Raw genomic sequence first — 16,892 nt, forward strand, 5'->3', positions numbered from 1 at the left:
GGGAGGAGCAGGGACCCTCTGGTACCCTGGGGAACTGGGGCGGGGGAAGGTTGGGGAGAGGGACAGGGAAAGCGGGGAGATGGAGGGGGAGGGGGGAAAGAGGGAGGGAGAACTGGAGGGAGAGAGGGAGGAAGCAGGGAGGGAGGGAGGGAAAGGAGAGGGAAGGATGGAGCAGGACGGTGGTTGGACGGGCGGAGGGAGGAAGGGAGGGGTGGAAGGAGGGACAAGGGATGGAGGGAGGGAGAGAGGAAAGGGGTAAGGGAGAGAGAGAGGAAAGGGGTAAGAGAGAGAGGGAAGGAGGGAGAGGAGAAGGCAAGGATGGAGGGAGGAGGGCGAGGAGGAGGCAGGAGGGAAGGACGGAGGGGTGAGAGGAGGGAGGGCGGGGACGGGAGGGGCAGGGTCAGGGCCGGGGGTCGCTGAGGCGGCCCATGAAGACGGGCACCTCGCCGGCGTCGTGCCAGAGGACGAAGAGGAAGGGGCGCAGCGCCTCCAGCACCAGCGCCGAGCGCGCCACCGAGGTGGCCATGGCAGCCGCCGCCTCCACGCCGGCCTCGTCCAGCGCCAGCACCGCCCGGTGCCGCGCCTCGTCCACCGCGGCCGGGCCCTCCGCCAGCCCGCACAGCTCCGCGTCCAGGAACAGCCCGAAGTCTGCGGCACACGGGCTCACGGTCACCCCCGCGGGACACGGCGGCGAGGGGACACCGGAGACGGGAGGGGACACCGGAGGCAGGCACCCGGGGGCACAAGGGACCCGGAGAAAACCGGGGGTCAGGGACACAGGGGTGAGGGGACATCGGGGCACACGGGGACGCTGAGGATGGAGGAGACCCCAGAGGCACACCGGGGACGCAAAGGGGTGCGGGGAACGCCGGGGAGAACGGGGATATTTGGGCCACTGTGGACCCGAGGTAATATGGGGGATAATAAAGGGGTGCTGGGGGCAGCAGGACACAGGGGGGGCACTGGGGGACATGGGGGACACCAGGGGCACGGGGACACGGGGGGACTCAGGGGAAACCAAAGGTACATTGGGGACACCGGGGACATTGGGGACGCTGGGGACATTGGGGACAGTGGGGAAAGGGACCTGCAGGGGAGGAGCCCGTGACATCCTGCAGGGAGCAATGTCACCCTCAGCCCACTCAGCCCTCGCGGTGACGTCGCAGGTGTCCTTACCCATGTCGTGGACCAGGGGCACCACGTCCAGGGCGAGGTCGAGGTGCAGCCGGGGCAGGGCCAGCGTGGTGGCCCGAGGGGGCGTCTGGGCCGCCCGCCGCAGCAGGGCCAGGAAGGTGGGGGGGTCCAGTGACCGCTCCAGGGTCTCCAGCGCCCCCAGGGGCCCCCGCGGCAGCAGCACCACCAGGCTCAGCCCCTCGCTCAGCTCCAGCCTCCCCACCTGCGGGACGGACCCCTGACTCAGGGCCACCGCCGGGACCCCACAGACCGGCACCCCCCAGTGCCACCAGTGAGGTCCCAGCCTGGCATCCCCCCAGCCCCGGGGGAGTGAGGTCATGGCTGGTGCCCCTTTCAGTGCCAGGGCACTGACATCAGCCTGGCATCCTCCCTGAGTGCCACAGGAATGATATCACAGCCTGGCATCCCTCCCTAGAGCTGCTGGAGTGACATCATGCCGTTACCCACACCTAGCTGTGACCCACCAGCCCCTCAGGCTGGGCAGTGACCCCACAGCCCTCACAGTGCCCGGCAGTGACCCCCCAGACCCCCACCCCTGTCCCAGCGGGGGTACCTGGACCTGCAGGCGGGAGTCGGTGAACGAGGCCACCGGGTACTTGGTGCTGGTCATGGTGGGCACCTCGACTGGGGGGCGCCCGGGGCGCAGGAAGGGCAGCGGCACCGTCTGCTCGGGGTCCAGGGGCGTGCGCCAGGCAGCTGCGGGGACACGGCACGGGGGCTGAGGGGTGGGGGACACCGGGGGGACTGCGGGGGGCGGCCTCGGCCACGCACCCAATCCCCGGTGCGTCCCGGGTGGGCGCGGGTGGGCGCGGCGGTGGGGCCGTACCGCGCAGGTGGACGGCGCCGAGCAGCAGCAGGCGGGGCTGCGGGGGCAGCGCGGGCAGCAGGGCGGGCAGCAGCCCCTCGCTGGCCTCCCGCACCCAGGCGTTGATGCTCTGCAGGTCCAGGCTCTCGTTGCCGCTCAGGGCGCGCGGGCGGGCGCCGTAGAAGCGCAGGGAGTCGTTGAGGAAGCGGGGCCGGAGGCGCAGCTCTGCGTGGCAGGCACGGTTGGCGTCAACCCCGCGCCCACCCGGCGGCAGCGCCCCGCCGGCACCCGGCGCCCGCCTCACCTGGGTGGTGGAAGATCTGGGCGGCCGAGAAGAGGCCGGGCGAGCCGGCCAGCTGCTGCAGGGCGCTGTGCACGCAGCCCAGCCCCGGCGGGTAGGCCAGGAGGGCGCCCAGCCGCTCGCGGGTCTCGCCGCGGGTGCCTGCGGGCACAGGGGAAGCTGGATGAGGTACCCCGGGTGGGACAGCCCCGGGGGACACAGGCGGTGCCCACAGCAGTGCCGGTGCTCACGGGCGGCCCCTCACCCAGCAGCAGGTGCGAGAGCCCCGTGGCGACGTTGATGGGGGAGAAGAGCAGGTTGGCGTCGGGCCGGGCGGCCTCGGCCATGCGCTGGTAGAAGCGGAGGGCGAAGGTGCCCAGCGCCTCAGCCACAGCCGCCCGCTGCTCCCCCGTGGGCTCCCCGCAGGCCTCGGCAGGCTCCTCGTCCCCGGGGCACGGCGGGGCGGTGGTGCCTGGGGGTCCCTGAGTGATGCCAGGCGTGGGCACAGCCGTGGTCCCGTAGGCTGTGGTTCCTGGCTCCTCAGGGGTTCCCTCGGGTTCTGTGGGTTCGGGGGCATCTGTGGCCCCGTGAGGGGCATCCCAGCCAGGCAGCCCCTCGGGGTGGGCATGAGGAGTGGGGATAGGCGGGACAGGTGCCCCCACGTCCTGTGGGGGGGCCGTGACAGGATGGGGGGGCACCGGCGGTGTCGGGGGCTGTGTGAGCAGCTTCACTCCGCTGGGAGAGGCCTCCAGCATGGACACCTGGGTACAGGGACCCGGGTGAGGGGGGCACAGTGCACCCGGGTGGGCGGCTCAGATGAGGGGAGACGGAGGGGCATTGGGCACAGGGAGCCCGCGTTCCTGGGTCACACTTACCGGGCTGACAGTGGCTGTGGCTGTGGCCACCAGCCACGCCAGGGGCAGCCAGAGTGTCATGGTGGGCATCCTGGTGGGAGGGCACAGGTCAAGGGCAGAACAGGTACCCTGCACCCCCACCCTGGCACCTGCATCCCCACTCCCTGCACTGCCTGTACCCCCACCCCGTGAGCCCCCACCCCCCCCGGGTTGCCCCCATTCTGCCCCCCGGGGGTCGGGAGGAGGCAGCGCCCCAGGCCCACCTGGGTGCCCGGTGGGTCGGTCCCTGCGTGTCCAGCGGGCGCCGGGGGATCTGGCCGGCTCCGGCCCTGCCTGGTTAAAGATTAAGGAGGTTCCCGTAAATCAGCCGGGGTGCGAGGGCAGCCGGGGGGGGACGGACAGGGCGGTTCTGGGGGCAGCCGAGGGGGCGGGATGTGGCACCGCGTCCCGCTCTGCCCCCGTCAGGCACCCGCTGGACGGGGGGGCGGCGCTCCTGTCACCCGCCGCCACCGGGAACCCCGGGTGACGGGTGTCCCCGGCCGTCCCAGACCCGTCTGCCCGTCCCGGGGGTGCGGCCGGAGAACCTCGTCCCGCCCGCCCCGGGGCGTGATCCTGCGGAGCCCGTCCCCGTGGCACCGGGCACCGATCACCATGGCCGTGAGGATCGCCAAGGTGGGGTCCGGGGGAACCGGGACAGGGGGGGTCCTTATGTCCGCACCGGAGCGGGCGGTGCGGGGATCCCGGTACCAGGGTGCGGGAGAAGCGGTGCTGGGGTATCAGTGCCGGTGCGGGGGTCCCGGTACCGGGGTGTGGGAGAAGCGGTGCTGGGGGTGTCAGTGCCGGTGCGGGGGTCCCGGTGCCGCGGTGCGGGAGAGGCGGTGCTGGGGGGGTGTCAGTGCCGGTGCGGGGTCCCGGTGCCGGGGTGCGGGGGAGGCAGTACCGGCGTGGAGGGTTTTCGGTGCCGGGGGTGCCAAACCCTCCCTGCGCACTCCGGTTTCGTTTCCCCGACGGGGACCGTTCCGAGTCAGGGCGTGGTCTGTAGTGGCCGCACCCAAGAGGCGCGTCCATGAAGGAGACCCCCCCCGCCCATAAGGGCGTATTCCATGGAAACCACCGCCCACGAAGGCGTGGTCCACGGGGAATCCCCGCCCGTCGAGGTGTGTCCCACGTGCTGCCCCGCCCAGGACGAGCCTACGGAGGGGTGTTTTGGGGTGCAGCCCCGTCCCTGGAGGCGTGTCCCGGACGGCCCCAGCCACCCTTCGCCCGTCCCGCAGGAGCTGGAGGAGGTGCGGAGCTGGAAGGGGGCCCGCGACGTGGGGCCGCGGGACCGGAACGTGCGGCGCTGGGAGGGGCTGCTGCTGCCCGTGCGTGGCGAGGGGCACGGGGGCTGTGGGGGAGTCCTGGGCATCGAGGGGCTGGGGGGGTGTGTGGGGTCCCCTGGGCGTGGGGGGCATGGGGGAAATGCAGGGGCACAGGGGCCCTGGAGGGGAGATGGGCCCATGAGGGCGTGGGGGGTGTTGGGGGTAACCCTTGGGACTCGGGGGTGTGGGGTGTCTCCTGGGGACACTGAGTGAGGGTCCCTACCAGGGCAGAATTGGGGAGGGTCCCTCTGGGGGCACTACTGGGGGACACCCTGGGGCCCTGGGCTGGGGACACTGGGGGGAGGTTCCCCTCCTGTGAGGGGCTGCCGGGGGGTGGGTGGTGGTGTTTCTCCACGGGAGGCACTGGGTATATCAGGGCTGGAGAGGGATCCCCCCGGTAGATATTCTGTGGCTTGAGGGGCTGAGGTGCCCCCCCTACCCCGGCAGAACACCCCCCCGTACAACATGGGTGCCTTCCGCTTCGAGCTGACCTTCTCCCCGCACCACCCGCTGGAGCCCCCCCGTGCCACCCTCCACACCCCCATCTACCATCCCGGCGTGGACCGCGAGGGTCGCGTCTGCCAGCCCCTCACCACCCACGAGCACTGGGCACCCACCACCCGCGCCATCCAAGGTGGGCACCGGGGGGACGGGGGGCGCAGCACTGGGGGTGCCCCCCTGACCCCCCTCTGTTCCCACAGTGCTGCAGGACCTGCTGCTGCTGCTGGACAGCCCCGACACCCAGCGGGTGCTGCGGCCGGACCTGGCCCGCAAACTGCAGGAGCACCCCGAGGAGTTCTGGTGCTGGGCACAGGAACACACCCGGCTCCACGCCGAGCCGCGCCCCGACCCCCCCGGCCCCTGAGCCCCCCACCCGGGGGAACCCCGGCTTCCCCCTCCTTCCCTATGCCAGCCGGGGCTGGCCCTGGCATCACCCCGCCTTGGCGCTGGACCTTGGGCATCGGGGTCCCCTCTGGCACCGTGAAGGGCGTCCTGCCCCCCCCACAAGAGCTGGCCCCCTACAAGAGCTGCCCCCCCGTACATAAGGCAATAAATTTGCTCCAGCACCTGCTCTGGCTCCGTGATACCTCACGGGGAGGGTGGGGGGCTCCGGGAGGTGCTGCCCCCCGTGTGCCAGCCCTGGGGGGAATGTCACCCTGCCGGTGGCAGAGCCAGGGCTGTGCCCCCACAGACACTCAGTGCCAGCGTCCCCGTGCCCACAATCCCCCCCTCCAGATATGAGGCCACCACTGCCTGGCACCGTGGCCTTTAGTGCTGGGGGACAAGGCAGAGGGACAAGGTTGGGGGTGGCACGGGTGGGGGGACTCCCTCAGCGCTTCTTGGTCTTCACGAGCCCCTTGGCCACCAGGCAGCGGTACAGCTCCTGCACGTACGTGTACACACACTTGGCGTCGGGCACCGGCAGCCGCACCATGTCCTCCACCTCCAGCAGCGGGGCACAGCCCGCCCGCTCCCTGCAGGGAGGGACACGCCCGTCACCGGGGCCGGGGGAGGGTCCGGGAAGGGCCGGAGGGGACCCGGGGAGGGCCGGGGCTGCGCTCACGCACTCGGCGGTGGCGAAGGCCAGGGCGAAGTTGTGCCGGCGGGCGTCGGGCTCGAGGGCACCGAAGTCGAAGGCGTCGGGGAAGAAGCTGTGCAGGAGCGCGCAGAAGGCCAGGCCGCTGCCCCAGCTCCCGGAGAAGTTCTGCACGTCCACGTTCTGCGCGGGCGGGGGGGTCAGGCCGCCCCCCCCGGGTCCTCCCCAGCCACCCCCCTCCCCGCCACCTCCCGCCCGCGCTCACCGGGTACCCGCGGGTGCGGGCGCGGCACCACTCCAGCAGCATCGTCTTGACCGTGGCGGCCCCTCCCGACCGCCGCAGGTGCGGGGCCGGCCCCGTGGCGGCGCTGGGGGGACCCGGGACGTGGGACCCTCACACCTCCCTGCCCCCCACAGGGACCCCCAGCCCCACCATGGCTCCATTGCCCCAGGACCCTGGGCCCCCAATACCCCACTGCCCCATGGACCCCCATGGCCACATTGCCCCTCTGTCCCACATCCACCCCGCTCTATGCACCCCCCATTCCCTCCCTACCCTCCATTTCCTCATGCCCCCCAATACCCACACTGTCCCACAGACCCTCACGTCCCCCATGAACCCACTGTGCCATTGCCCTGAGCCCCTCAATAACCCCCTGTTCCATGCCCCCCCCCGTTCCCCAATACCCCCCCTGTTCCATGCCCCCCACTGTCCCCCAATAACCCTCTGTCCCATGCCCCCCCACTGTCCCCCAATACCCCCACTGTCCCATGCCCCCCCTCCATGGTCCCCCAATTCCCCCCCCACCTTCCATCGCCCTGTGGCCTCCAAATACCACCACTGCTCCATGCACCCACCCACCCCACCGTCCCACGGCCCCCCGTTCCCCCCTTCCCCCCATTTTCCCATGTCCCCCCCGCATCCCCCGTGGGGCCAGGCCCTCCTCACCCTCCAAACTTTTCCAGGATGGCACTGCGTCCATACGCCCGGGACCCCACACGTGGCCTCCCCCCGGCCCCTTCCAGCCTCGGTCTCTGTCCCGCCGAAGCAGAGGGTGCCCGGCCCCGCGGCCCCCCCACTGGAGCACCCCTGTGGGCACACGGGGGACCCGCGGGTGGGCTGAGGCACCACGGCGGGTGCCACTCACGGGGGGGGGGGTATAGCCCTGAGCGTGGGGCTGCGGGATGCCACCCATGGGGTGGGGTATTGGGGTGCCACCCCTGGGGACACTCACCTCTTGCTGCTCTCTGTGCCATCGGTGGTGCCGGCTGCAAGGAGAGAGGAGGGGTCAGAGGGGTGGGAGGGGGCACCCAAATGCTGGGGCACCCCTGGGGCTCAAGGTCCTTCCCCGTGGGGAGGGGACATGGGGTCCTGCAGAGGACCCCATGGGGGCGAAGGACACTCTGTGAGGGACAGAGGTGACCCCAGGGCACTCAGGTGCCATTGCCTGCACGGCTCTTACCTGTGGGGGACGTGGGGGATGTGGGGGACACAGGGGAGGTGGGGGACACAGGGGAGGTGGGGGATGTGGGGCTGGTGGCCCCCTCTGGGGACGAGCACGGGGGAAACTCAGGCCACAGCTCCTCGTCCTCGTCCTGATGCCAAGTGGGCTCCTGTGGGCACAGCAGGGGTGGCAGTGCCAGCGCGGGCACTGTCACTTACACAATGTCCCTGGCACTGTCACCCTGCTCCTGACACTGTCACCCCGCCCCTGACACTGTCACCCCGCCCCGGTGAAGTCACCCCTGTCCCCATCCCTACCGCACCTGCCCTCCCCTGGCTGTGTCCCTCCCCCCCCATCGTGCCCCCCTGCCTCACCTGCCGGCCCCGGGTGCTGCCCGCTGCTGCTGGCCCCGGTTCGCCCCCGGCACCCCCCTCGGTGCCCACCCCGGTGTCCCCGGCTGTCCCTGCCCCGGCATCGCCCTCGCCATCCCCGGTCTCCCCGGTATCGCCCCTGGCACCCCTTGGTGCTTCTGCCCCGCCATCCCCGGCAGCCTCTCCCCCCACGAACCCCTCTGAGCCCCCCGTGTCCGCCCCGTCACCCTCCGGGTCTCCCCCCTCGCCCTCCCCTCTGCGGGGTTCCCCCGCACCCTGTGGGGCTGTCGCCTCCCCGCTGCCCGCCGCCGGCCCCGCGGGGGGGTCAGGAGGGGTGTCCGGGGTGGGACTACCGCGGGTGGGGGTGCCAGGGGTCGAGGTGTCCGCGGAGGGGGTGCCGGGGGTGGGGGTACCCGGGGTGGGGGTTTCCGAAGTGGGGGTGTCCGAGGCGGGGGCATCCGAGGCGGGGGTGCCCGGGGTGGGGGTGCCTGGTGGGGGTGTTTTCGAAGTGGGGGCGTCCGAGGTGGGGGGGTCCGATGTGGGGGTGTCGGCGTCTCCCATGGCCTCCATGCTGCTGCGGTCACTGCTGCAGGGGGACAGGGCTGACACTGGGGTGCCCCCCGATGACCCCCCCCCCAGCTTGCCCGTGCCCCCCGGCCCGGTTAACCCCCACCCTGCCCCTGTCCTCATGTCCCCCTCCAGCCCTGGTGCACCCATTCCCCCATCTTGGGCACCCCATTTACCCCCATCTAGACTCCCCCATGACTCATCCTGACACCCCAGTACTGCAGCCCGGCCCCCCCGCTCCTCCTCCAGCCCCCCATGCCCTAAACCAACCCTTCCACTCCCCTCCTGGCCCATTACCCATTCCTCCCATGCCCCATGTCAGCACCGCTGTACCCCTTCCTGCCCACTGTACCCCCATTACGTCTGGGGCCCCCATTCCCCCTCCCGACCCCCCATGTCCCTCTCCCGACACCACGTGTCTCACTCTCGACGGCCCTATAACCTCCTACCGACTCCTCCATGCTCCCTCCAGACACCCTCACACCCCGTACGGCCACCCCCCCAGCTTCTCCCGATCCCCAGTGTTTCCGTGACCACACGTGCCCCCTCCCGGCCCCCCAGTTCCCACCGCCGACCCCCCTATAAAACCCTTCCGGCCTCTCTTGCCCCCCTCCCGGTGCCCCCCGGCCCGTACCCTCCCGGCCGCTCCCCGCTCCACCCCCCGCCCCGCGTACCCCCCGTACGCCCCGTTCCCCCCGGAGCGCCCCGGAGCCCCTCTCCCCGTACCCTCCGGGCCGTTCCCGCTCCGCTGCCCCCGCCGCGCCCCGACCCCCCCGCCCGTGGCTATTTTTACCCGGCCGGGGGCAGGTGCCGCCTTCACTCACCGCCCACCCGCGGGGCACGCGTGGGGTCAGGCCGGACACAGGGGCGCGGCTGGGGAGGGAGGGACACGCTGACACGCCCACCCGGACAGCGGCGACGACCCCAAAGGAGCCCACGGGGTGACACGTGGGGCCCGCGCCGTAGGGGCCCGGGGGGGACACAGGGGACACCTCGGGCAGGGACAGGGAGACCTGGGGGTCACAGGCACGCGGGGGAGGCGGGAGGACACACGGGGCACGCGGGAGAGCACGGCGGGACGCGGGGGTCACGGACGACACGGAGGGACATGGAGGGACACGGAGGGACACGGAGGGACGTGGAGGACACGGAGGGACACGGAGGGACCTGGAGGACACGGGGAACGCCGGGGGCAAAGACTCCAGGGGGGACATGAGTCACACAGGGACAGCCCGGGCAGGGCAGTGGGACACGGTGGGGACCCAGAGCGGGGGACACGAGGCGGGGAACACGGAGAGTCCCAAAGCCCGCGGCGACCCCCGGACTGCCCCGGGGACAGTCCCGTGGTGGCCACGCCCCCCGATTTGGCCACGCCCTCTCCGGCCTGGCCACGCCCCAGCGGGGCAAAGGCCGGGCAGAGCGCGCGCCTTTCCCTCCCACCGCCCCGGCCGCGCCCTCCCCCCACGGTGCCCAATCAGCTCTCGGGACGCACGGCCCGTCCCGCTTTCCCCGTTCTCGATTGGCCGGGGCCGGCGGCGGGGCGGGGCCGCCGCGCGGGTGGGCGGAAGCGCGGCGCCCACGTGGTTCCTGCAGGGACCGGGCGGAACTGGGGGGTCGGACGGGACCGAACCGAGCGGGGCCGGGCCGAGCGACACCGGGATCGGGATCGGGGCCGATCCGGGCCGGTGCCGGCCGCCATGGACCCGCTGCGGGCACAGCAGCTGGCGGCCGAGCTGGAGGTTGAGATGATGGCCGACATGTACAACCGGTGCGGCCCGTCGCAGGGGGCGTCGGGGTGCTGCGGGTACCGGGGGGTGCACATGGCTGGGGCGCACTGGGGGGTGCCAGAGCCACTGGGAGACCCTGAGGTGCTGGGGATGGAGGGGAGTGCGCGGGGTCCTAGAGGCCACCTGCGAAATGAGGGGGCATCGGAGGTACCCGAGGATGGGGCATATTGGGGGGTCCTAGGGGTGCCGGGGGTGGCTATGACAGGGGATGTTGTGGTGCGGGGAATCTTGGGGACGTGCGGACGCCGGCGTCCCGGGGTGGTGATTGCGGGGTGCAGGGTCTGGGGGTGCCGGGGATGGCGATCACAGGGGGTACAGGAGGTGTTGGGGTGCAGGACTGGGGTCCTGGGGTGGTGTGAGGTGAGGCTGCTGGCGATGGTCGTGACGAGGGTACAGGGGGTGTTGGGTGGGGGGGGTCCCGGGCGTGGCGATGGCGGGGCACAGGGGGCGCTGGGATGCGGGGCCGGGTCCCGCGGGGCTCAGGCGCGGTGTGGTCCGTGCAGGATGACCCAGGCGTGCCACCGCAAGTGCGTCCCGCCGCTGTACAAGGAGTCGGAGCTGTCCAAGGGGGAGTGCGTGTGCCTGGACCGGTGCGTGGCCAAGTACCTGGAGGTGCACGAGCGGATGGGCAAGAAGCTGACGGAGCTGTCGCTGCAGGACGAGGAGCTGCTCAAGCGGATGCAGCAGGGCAGCGGCAGCGCCTGAGCCACCCCCCCTGCACCCCAATAAACCGGGGGTGCTGGACCCCCTCGCCCCCCAAACCCACCCCGTGGCTGTGTGTTGGGGTACGCGGTGCCCGTGGCTGCTGCTGGGAGCCCCCCCTTGCTGTCCCCAGCTGCCACGTGCCGTGTCCTTGTGGGGGGCACCCCTGGGTGCCCCCCCTGCCGGGCCCAGCCCGTGTAATCCCCCGGATTAGGCAGAGCCGGGCTGAGCCCCTTGTAATCCCCAGTGGGGTGGGACAGGGCTCAGCCCCTCCCTGTCTGTGTGCACTGGGGGTCACCAGAGGGGACAGCCAAGGGTCCCTGCACAGGGACACAACCCTGGAGGGACAGGGCACAGTGACAACCACACAGGGACACAGCCCTGGAGGGACAGGGCTCAAGGACACAGCCCTGGAGGGACAGGGCACAGGGACACTCACACAGGGACACAGCCCTGGAGGGACAGGGCACAGGGACACAGCCCCGGAGGGACAGGGCACAGGGATACCCACACAGGGACACAGCCCTGGAGGGACAGGGCACAGGGATGCCCACACAGGGACACAACCCTGGAGGGACAGGGCACAGGGACACTCACACAGGGACACCCACACACGGATACCCCCAAGACACTCAGCCCTGGCTGGGGACACACAGATGGTACCATGTGCGGACAACCCAGGGACACCCACCCCTGGGCAGGGACCATGTGGGGACATCAGAGACCACAGAGGAGCAAGCACAGGGACACTCAAACAGGGACAGTCCGGACACGCGCACCCACAGGGACAGTTGGAGGGGACAAGGGACCCCCCACACAGACACCCGGGGCCCTACACCCACAGAGGGACCCCCCGCCCTGGGTGAGGGACACCTGCCCAGCGGCACCCTGGGGGTGACACGCGCGCAGAAGGACCCCCAGCCGGGGTGGGCCGTGTCCTCGCGGCCGTGCCCCCGCAGCGTGCGCTCCATCTGTGTGCCGGCGCCTGCGGGAAGTGGGTCAGGCTGTGCAGGGCGCGGGGGTGGCTCCGCGCCCCGTGGCTCCCGTGACACCCGCCGGCGCCCTGCGAGGGGTGCGGGGTGTCGGCGTCACGGGTGCCTGCGTGTGGCCGGCCCCGCCGCGGCCGTGGGTGCGCGGTGACGGGTGCGCAGCGCGTGTCGGAGGGTGCGTGTGGCCGCGCAACCCCCGGGGAGGGGGGTGGGTGTCCGTCCGTCCGTCCATCTGTCCCCCCCCCGCGGCGCCCTGCACGCCTCGCTGCCCTGCCACCCGCCGCTCCCATCAATATTTCAGGAGCGGCAGGCGGTGACCTGGAACAGCAGTGGCCCCCCCCTCCCCCCCTCCCTGCAGCAGCCAGGCCCCGCTCTCCCAAAATAAGACCATTTTTAATAAATAATTTCCCACCTTTTGGTTCCTGTTGGGGGTTTTTCCCGCTCAGGATGGGGGGGGGACCCCCTTTTGTATCCTGTGGCCCCCCCCCCCCTGCACCGGCTGCCCCCCACAGTTCTCGAGGCCTCCCCTGGGGAGAAGGGAGGCACAGGCGCCCCGAGGAGCTGGGACCCCCCTGGGGCGCCAAGGGGGGCTCAGAGTCGGGGCAGGAGCAGAGCCAGGAGGGGCAGGAGGACCGGGGGCTGGTGGGAAGCGGCTGCGGCCATGGGGGCACAGGGGTCATGGGGGCAGCTGGCGTCCTCGGGGGGGCCGCGGGAGTCACGGGACGGGGGGGGCGGCCGGGGCTGGGGTCCCCTCAGGTCGTGGGGGGGCAGCCCGTCACGGTAGAAGGCGGAGGGCGGCGCGGCCGGGAGGGTGCCGGGGCGGCCCAGCGCCCGCCCGGGGGTGCCCATCACCGCCACCCCATTGGCGCCACCGTTGCCGCCTTCCTCCCCTTCCTCCTCCTCCTCCTCGTCGTCGTCGGGGCAGGCGTCGAAGTCGTGTGGGCGCAGGTGGCGCAGGTCGGTGCCGCGGCGCTGCGGGGGGCTGGTGCAGGGCACGGCAGAGCTGGAGATGCGCGTGCGGCGGAACCAGGCCCAGAGCGGGCGCGCGCGGCAGTCGCAGGCCCAGGGGTTGGCGTTGAGGCGCAGGAACTGGAGCGCGGGCAGGGCGGCCAGCGGGTCCCCCGGCAGGGCCACCAGGCTGTTGTTGAACAGGTAGAGGATGGTGAGGCGCGCCAGCCCGCCGAAGGCGCGGCGGTGGATGGCTGCCAGCCGGTTGGCGTGCAGCAGCAGGCGGTCCAGGCTCTGCAGCCCCCGGAAGACGCCCTCCGACAGCGCCCGCAGCCGGTTCCCATGCAGGAAGAGGTGGCTCAGGTTGGCCAGGTCGGCAAAGAGGTCATCCTGCGGGGAGTGGGAGAGGGATGGGTGTGGGGTGGGGGTTTACGGTGCTGTTCCCTGGCCTTGCCTGGTGGACATCACCTGGAGACCCACCCTGCCCTGTGTCCCTGCTCCACGGGCATCATTTAACACCTTGCTGCACATTCCTGCTCCGTGGGTGTTACCCATCACCCTGCCCCATGAACGTCACCTGTCACCCTGTCCTGTGTCCCTGCTCCGCGGGCACCACCCAAGACCTTGTCCCATGTCCCTGCCCTGCTGGTGTCACCCATGGTCCTGCCCCACAGCCATCACCCTGCTGCACATCCCTGCTCCCTCAGCATCCCCTGTCACCACCCCACATTCTGGCTCCCTCAGCATCACCTAGCCCCACATCCTGGCTCTGCGGGCACCACCCACAGAGCGGGTGCCAGTCCCACCACCCAGCTTCACCCACCTCCCGCACCCCAGGCCCCCGTACCCCCGGGCAGTGCGGACCTGGAGGTAGAGCAGCCCGTTCTCCTGCAGGTAGAGGTACTGGAGGCTGCGGAGGCCGCGGAAGATGCCGCTGGGCAGGCTGGCCAGCCGGCACCGGTACAGGTGCAGGGCCTGGAGGCGGTGGAGGCCGTGGAAGGTGTCGGGGGCCAGGACGCGGAGGTGGGGGTTGTCACCCAGGTCGAGCTCCTCCAGGGCGGGCAGGTGGCGGAAGGTGCCCGGCTGGATGGAGGAGATGTTGTTGGAGTAGAGCCAGAGGGTGACGGTGCTGGGCCCGAAGGTGCCCGCCCGCAGCGCCCCGATGACGTTGTTCTGCAGGAAGAGGCGGCGGGCACCGGGCGGGAGCCCCGCGGGCACCGAGGAGAAGTTGTTGGCCTGGCAGCTGACGGTGGGCGGCGAGACGTAGCAGGTGCAGAGCGCGGGGCAGGCGGGAGCCCCGCCGGGCACCCACACCAGCGCCACCAGCAGCAGCAGGGCCGCCGGGCGCCCGCCTGAGGGCACAGCGGGGCGTCAGCGCGGGGCACCGCGCCACCCCGACCCCCACGCCGCCGCCCCCCGGCCGCCGCCGCCCGCAGAGCCCCCCAGGGCTGTGCCCACCCCGTCAGGCCGTGGTTCCCTGGGAGAGTCCCAAGGCCCTCACCATTCCATAGGGTTGACACCCCTAGGAATCCCCCTAGGAATGGTGTACACCCCATAGGGCCGTGGTTCCCTAGGGGAACCCCAAGGTCATGATGACCCCATAGGGCTGGGCACCCCTAGAGCCCCTCCCAAGGCCATGCTCACCCCATAGGGCCATGGTTCCCTAGGAGAACCCCAAGGTCATGACCACCCCAAAGGGTGGGACACCCCTAGGAGCCCCCCAGGGCTGTGCCCACCCTTAGGCCTATGGCCCCCAGGAGACCTGCAAGGGTCATGCCTCTCCAGGAACCCCTCAGTGGCCACGGTCCCCTGGGAGGCTCCTAGGATCATGGTCCCCTAGGAGAACCCCAAGGTCATAACCACCCGCTAGGGCTGAGCAACCCTTGCAGCCCCCCAGACCCACATCAGCCCCACAGGGCTGTGCTTCCCAAACACCCACTCGGGGCCAAGCCGCCTTATAGCTCCAAGCCCACCCCTCAGGGCTGGGCACCCCAAAAAATGACTGTGTCCCCCTGGGACCCCCTAGGGCTGTGCCTGCCACTGGGGCCATGCTCCCCAGGGACCCCCAGAGCTCCCTGACCCCCCTGCCCTGGCCACATTTCCACGGGACCATGCTAGCCCCAGGGTACACCAGAACCCCCCACAGGGTCATGCACCCCTGGGACCCCCCTCGCCCCAGTCGGGGGGGGGGCCTTGCCCCCTCCCCAAAAGGGGCGGTGCCACGTGCGCGCGTGCCGCGGCCACGTGTGGGGCGGGGCACGCGTGGGCGCGGGCTGACGACACGCGCCGCCGCTCCGGGTGTTCAGCATCCCCCCTTCCCCCCCACCCGTGTCCATCCCCCCCCTCGGGCTGCAACCCGAGAGCTTCATCCATAATTCAGCCCGGCGGCCTGGATCCACGCCCGGGGATGCGTGGATGCGCCCAGTCGCCGCTACCGGGGGAGGGGAGGGGAAGGGAGGGGAGGGAGGGGGGCGGTGAGACCCGCCGATGCACCTCCGGTGTGACCTCCGGTGCACCGGGGGGGTCCCACCGCCCCCCCCCCCCCCCTCTCCCGGTGCTCCAGGAGTTGGGGGGGGGTACCCACCCCCCACCCACCCACGGAGGCGTCCGGCGCATCTGCTCAGCGCCGCCCCCCTCCCCCGGCGCCCCGTGCCGGCGTGCGCCCCCCACCCGCGTCCCATCTGTCACTCCCCCACGCCGCGGGCTGACTCAGTTGGGAGCTGAAGTCACCGGTTCTCAGCGTTTCCCCCCACCCTCGGTGCCAACCCCCCCATCCCGGTACTCGCGGGTACCCCGCGGTACCCACCCGCGGGGTGACCCGGCCACCCTCGGCACTACAGCGGTGCCCACATTGTGAACTGCGGGGCGTCCCTAAGCCGGGCTGGGGGTCCTGGGGTGGCGCCGGGTCTCCCGTGGGTCGTGGGGCACCCCCGTGCCGGGGTATGCGCTGGGGGTCGTGGGGTACCCACACTCCGGGCTGGGGGTCCAGGGGTGGCGCCGGGTACTCCGCGGCTCGTGGGGCACCGAGAAGCCGGGCTATGCATCCCGGTGTTGCACAGGGCGTGCCGGGGATTGTGGGGACCGCCGCGCTGGGCGGGGGTCCCGCGGTGGCACCGGGTACCTCATGTGTCATGGGGCACCCCCACGCCGGGCTCGGGGTCCCGGGGTGGCATCGAGTACCCCGTGGGTCATGAGGCACCCTTACTTTGGGCCGGGCTGGCAGCGGGCACCTCGCGGGGTGTGGGCCACCCCCACTCTAGGTAGCCCGGGGATCGCGGGGGGCGCACCCTGGGGTGCCCCGGGGCTGCGCTCCCACGCCGGGCTGTGCATTCCGGGGCGGCCCCGGGCTCCCCGCGCATCCCGGGGCTCCCCACGCACCCCGGGGCACCCGCACCCCAAGCGCCCTCGGGCACCCCGAGCCGGGAGCGGGGTCTGCAGGGCGGCACCCCGGGGGTTCACCCCACACCCGTGGGACCCCGCCCGACCCCGCGCCTACCTGGGGGCAGGTCCCGAGCCGTGGGGGGCCGCATGGCGGGGCGGCCGCTCAGGCGCTGCCCACCCGCGGGGTCATGGCCGGTGCCGGGGGGGCTGCTCGCCCCCTTCGCCCCCGCCGCGCCGCCGGGAGCAGCAGCCGCTGCCGCCCCGGGGCATGGCACGGGTGGGCTCGGGCTCGGGCACGGGTGGGCTCGGCGCGGCGCTGCCCGCGGCTCCGTGGGGCTGAGCCCTCCCCGCGCCGCGCCTTATCCCGGGGCGGCCGCTCCGCCCCCCGCGCCGGCCCCTCCGCTTAACCCTTCCCGGGCCGACCCGCCCCACACGGGACGGGGTGGGCGTGGGGGCCCCTCGCAGCTCGGGGGGGAGAGGGGGGGACGCGGGTCCCTAAGCGCGACGCGCCCTGCGGGACTCACGCGGGGGACCCCCGTGGGGACGCGGGGGTCAGTGATGGGCGCCCCCACGGGGGGACGCGGGGCTCTCGTGGGGAGCTGTGACCGCGGGACTCGGCGGGTGGTCTCCCACCGTCCCTCCCTCTCTCCCTCCCTCCCTCCCTTGACTTC

General features: G+C 72.2%; 4 protein-coding genes across 6 annotated transcripts; 2 read left to right on the forward strand and 2 right to left on the reverse strand.

Moving 5' to 3' along the window:
• Positions 1-312: 312 nt before the first annotated feature.
• SERPING1 (serpin family G member 1) lies at positions 313-4,197 on the reverse strand. Its single transcript, XM_032690971.1, has 9 exons — positions 4,074-4,197; positions 3,397-3,466; positions 3,155-3,224; positions 2,545-3,040; positions 2,304-2,441; positions 2,021-2,224; positions 1,748-1,890; positions 1,177-1,396; positions 313-648 (listed from the first exon to the last, which is right to left on the reverse strand). Exons 3-9 carry the CDS (start codon positions 3,221-3,223, stop codon positions 401-403), a joined length of 1,518 nt encoding a protein of 505 aa, XP_032546862.1. The 5' UTR covers position 3,224; positions 3,397-3,466; positions 4,074-4,197; the 3' UTR covers positions 313-400.
• UBE2L6 (ubiquitin conjugating enzyme E2 L6) lies at positions 3,400-5,564 on the forward strand. 2 transcript variants are annotated; one of them, XM_032691655.1, is made up of 4 exons: positions 3,400-3,805; positions 4,318-4,497; positions 4,942-5,128; positions 5,196-5,564. In XM_032691655.1, the coding sequence occupies exons 1-4, from the start codon at positions 3,566-3,568 to the stop codon at positions 5,357-5,359; spliced, it is 771 nt and encodes a 256-aa protein (XP_032547546.1). In that variant the 5' UTR covers positions 3,400-3,565; the 3' UTR covers positions 5,360-5,564. The 2 variants fall into 2 exon arrangements, with proteins under 2 accessions (XP_032547546.1, XP_032547548.1); XM_032691657.1 differs by having other exon boundaries at positions 4,408-4,497.
• A 4,406-nt stretch (positions 5,565-9,970) lies between these two features.
• On the forward strand, positions 9,971-10,966 carry TIMM10 (translocase of inner mitochondrial membrane 10). The gene is made up of 2 exons (XM_032691714.1): positions 9,971-10,182; positions 10,705-10,966. The coding sequence occupies exons 1-2, from the start codon at positions 10,112-10,114 to the stop codon at positions 10,904-10,906; spliced, it is 273 nt and encodes a 90-aa protein (XP_032547605.1). The 5' UTR covers positions 9,971-10,111; the 3' UTR covers positions 10,907-10,966.
• Positions 10,967-12,266: 1,300 nt separating this feature from the next.
• On the reverse strand, positions 12,267-16,573 carry RTN4RL2 (reticulon 4 receptor like 2). 2 transcript variants are annotated; one of them, XM_032690964.1, is made up of 3 exons: positions 16,337-16,573; positions 13,705-14,192; positions 12,267-13,230 (listed from the first exon to the last, which is right to left on the reverse strand). In XM_032690964.1, exons 1-3 carry the CDS (start codon positions 16,368-16,370, stop codon positions 12,484-12,486), a joined length of 1,269 nt encoding a protein of 422 aa, XP_032546855.1. In that variant the 5' UTR covers positions 16,371-16,573; the 3' UTR covers positions 12,267-12,483. The 2 variants fall into 2 exon arrangements, 1 of the variants encoding a protein (XP_032546855.1); XR_004357583.1 differs by having other exon boundaries at positions 12,932-13,230; positions 13,705-13,923; positions 16,337-16,553.
• Between the last annotated feature and the right edge of the window lie 319 nt (positions 16,574-16,892).

Source organism: Chiroxiphia lanceolata, chromosome 6 (assembly GCF_009829145.1).
Source record: "Chiroxiphia lanceolata isolate bChiLan1 chromosome 6, bChiLan1.pri, whole genome shotgun sequence".
NCBI lineage: Eukaryota > Metazoa > Chordata > Aves > Passeriformes > Pipridae > Chiroxiphia > Chiroxiphia lanceolata.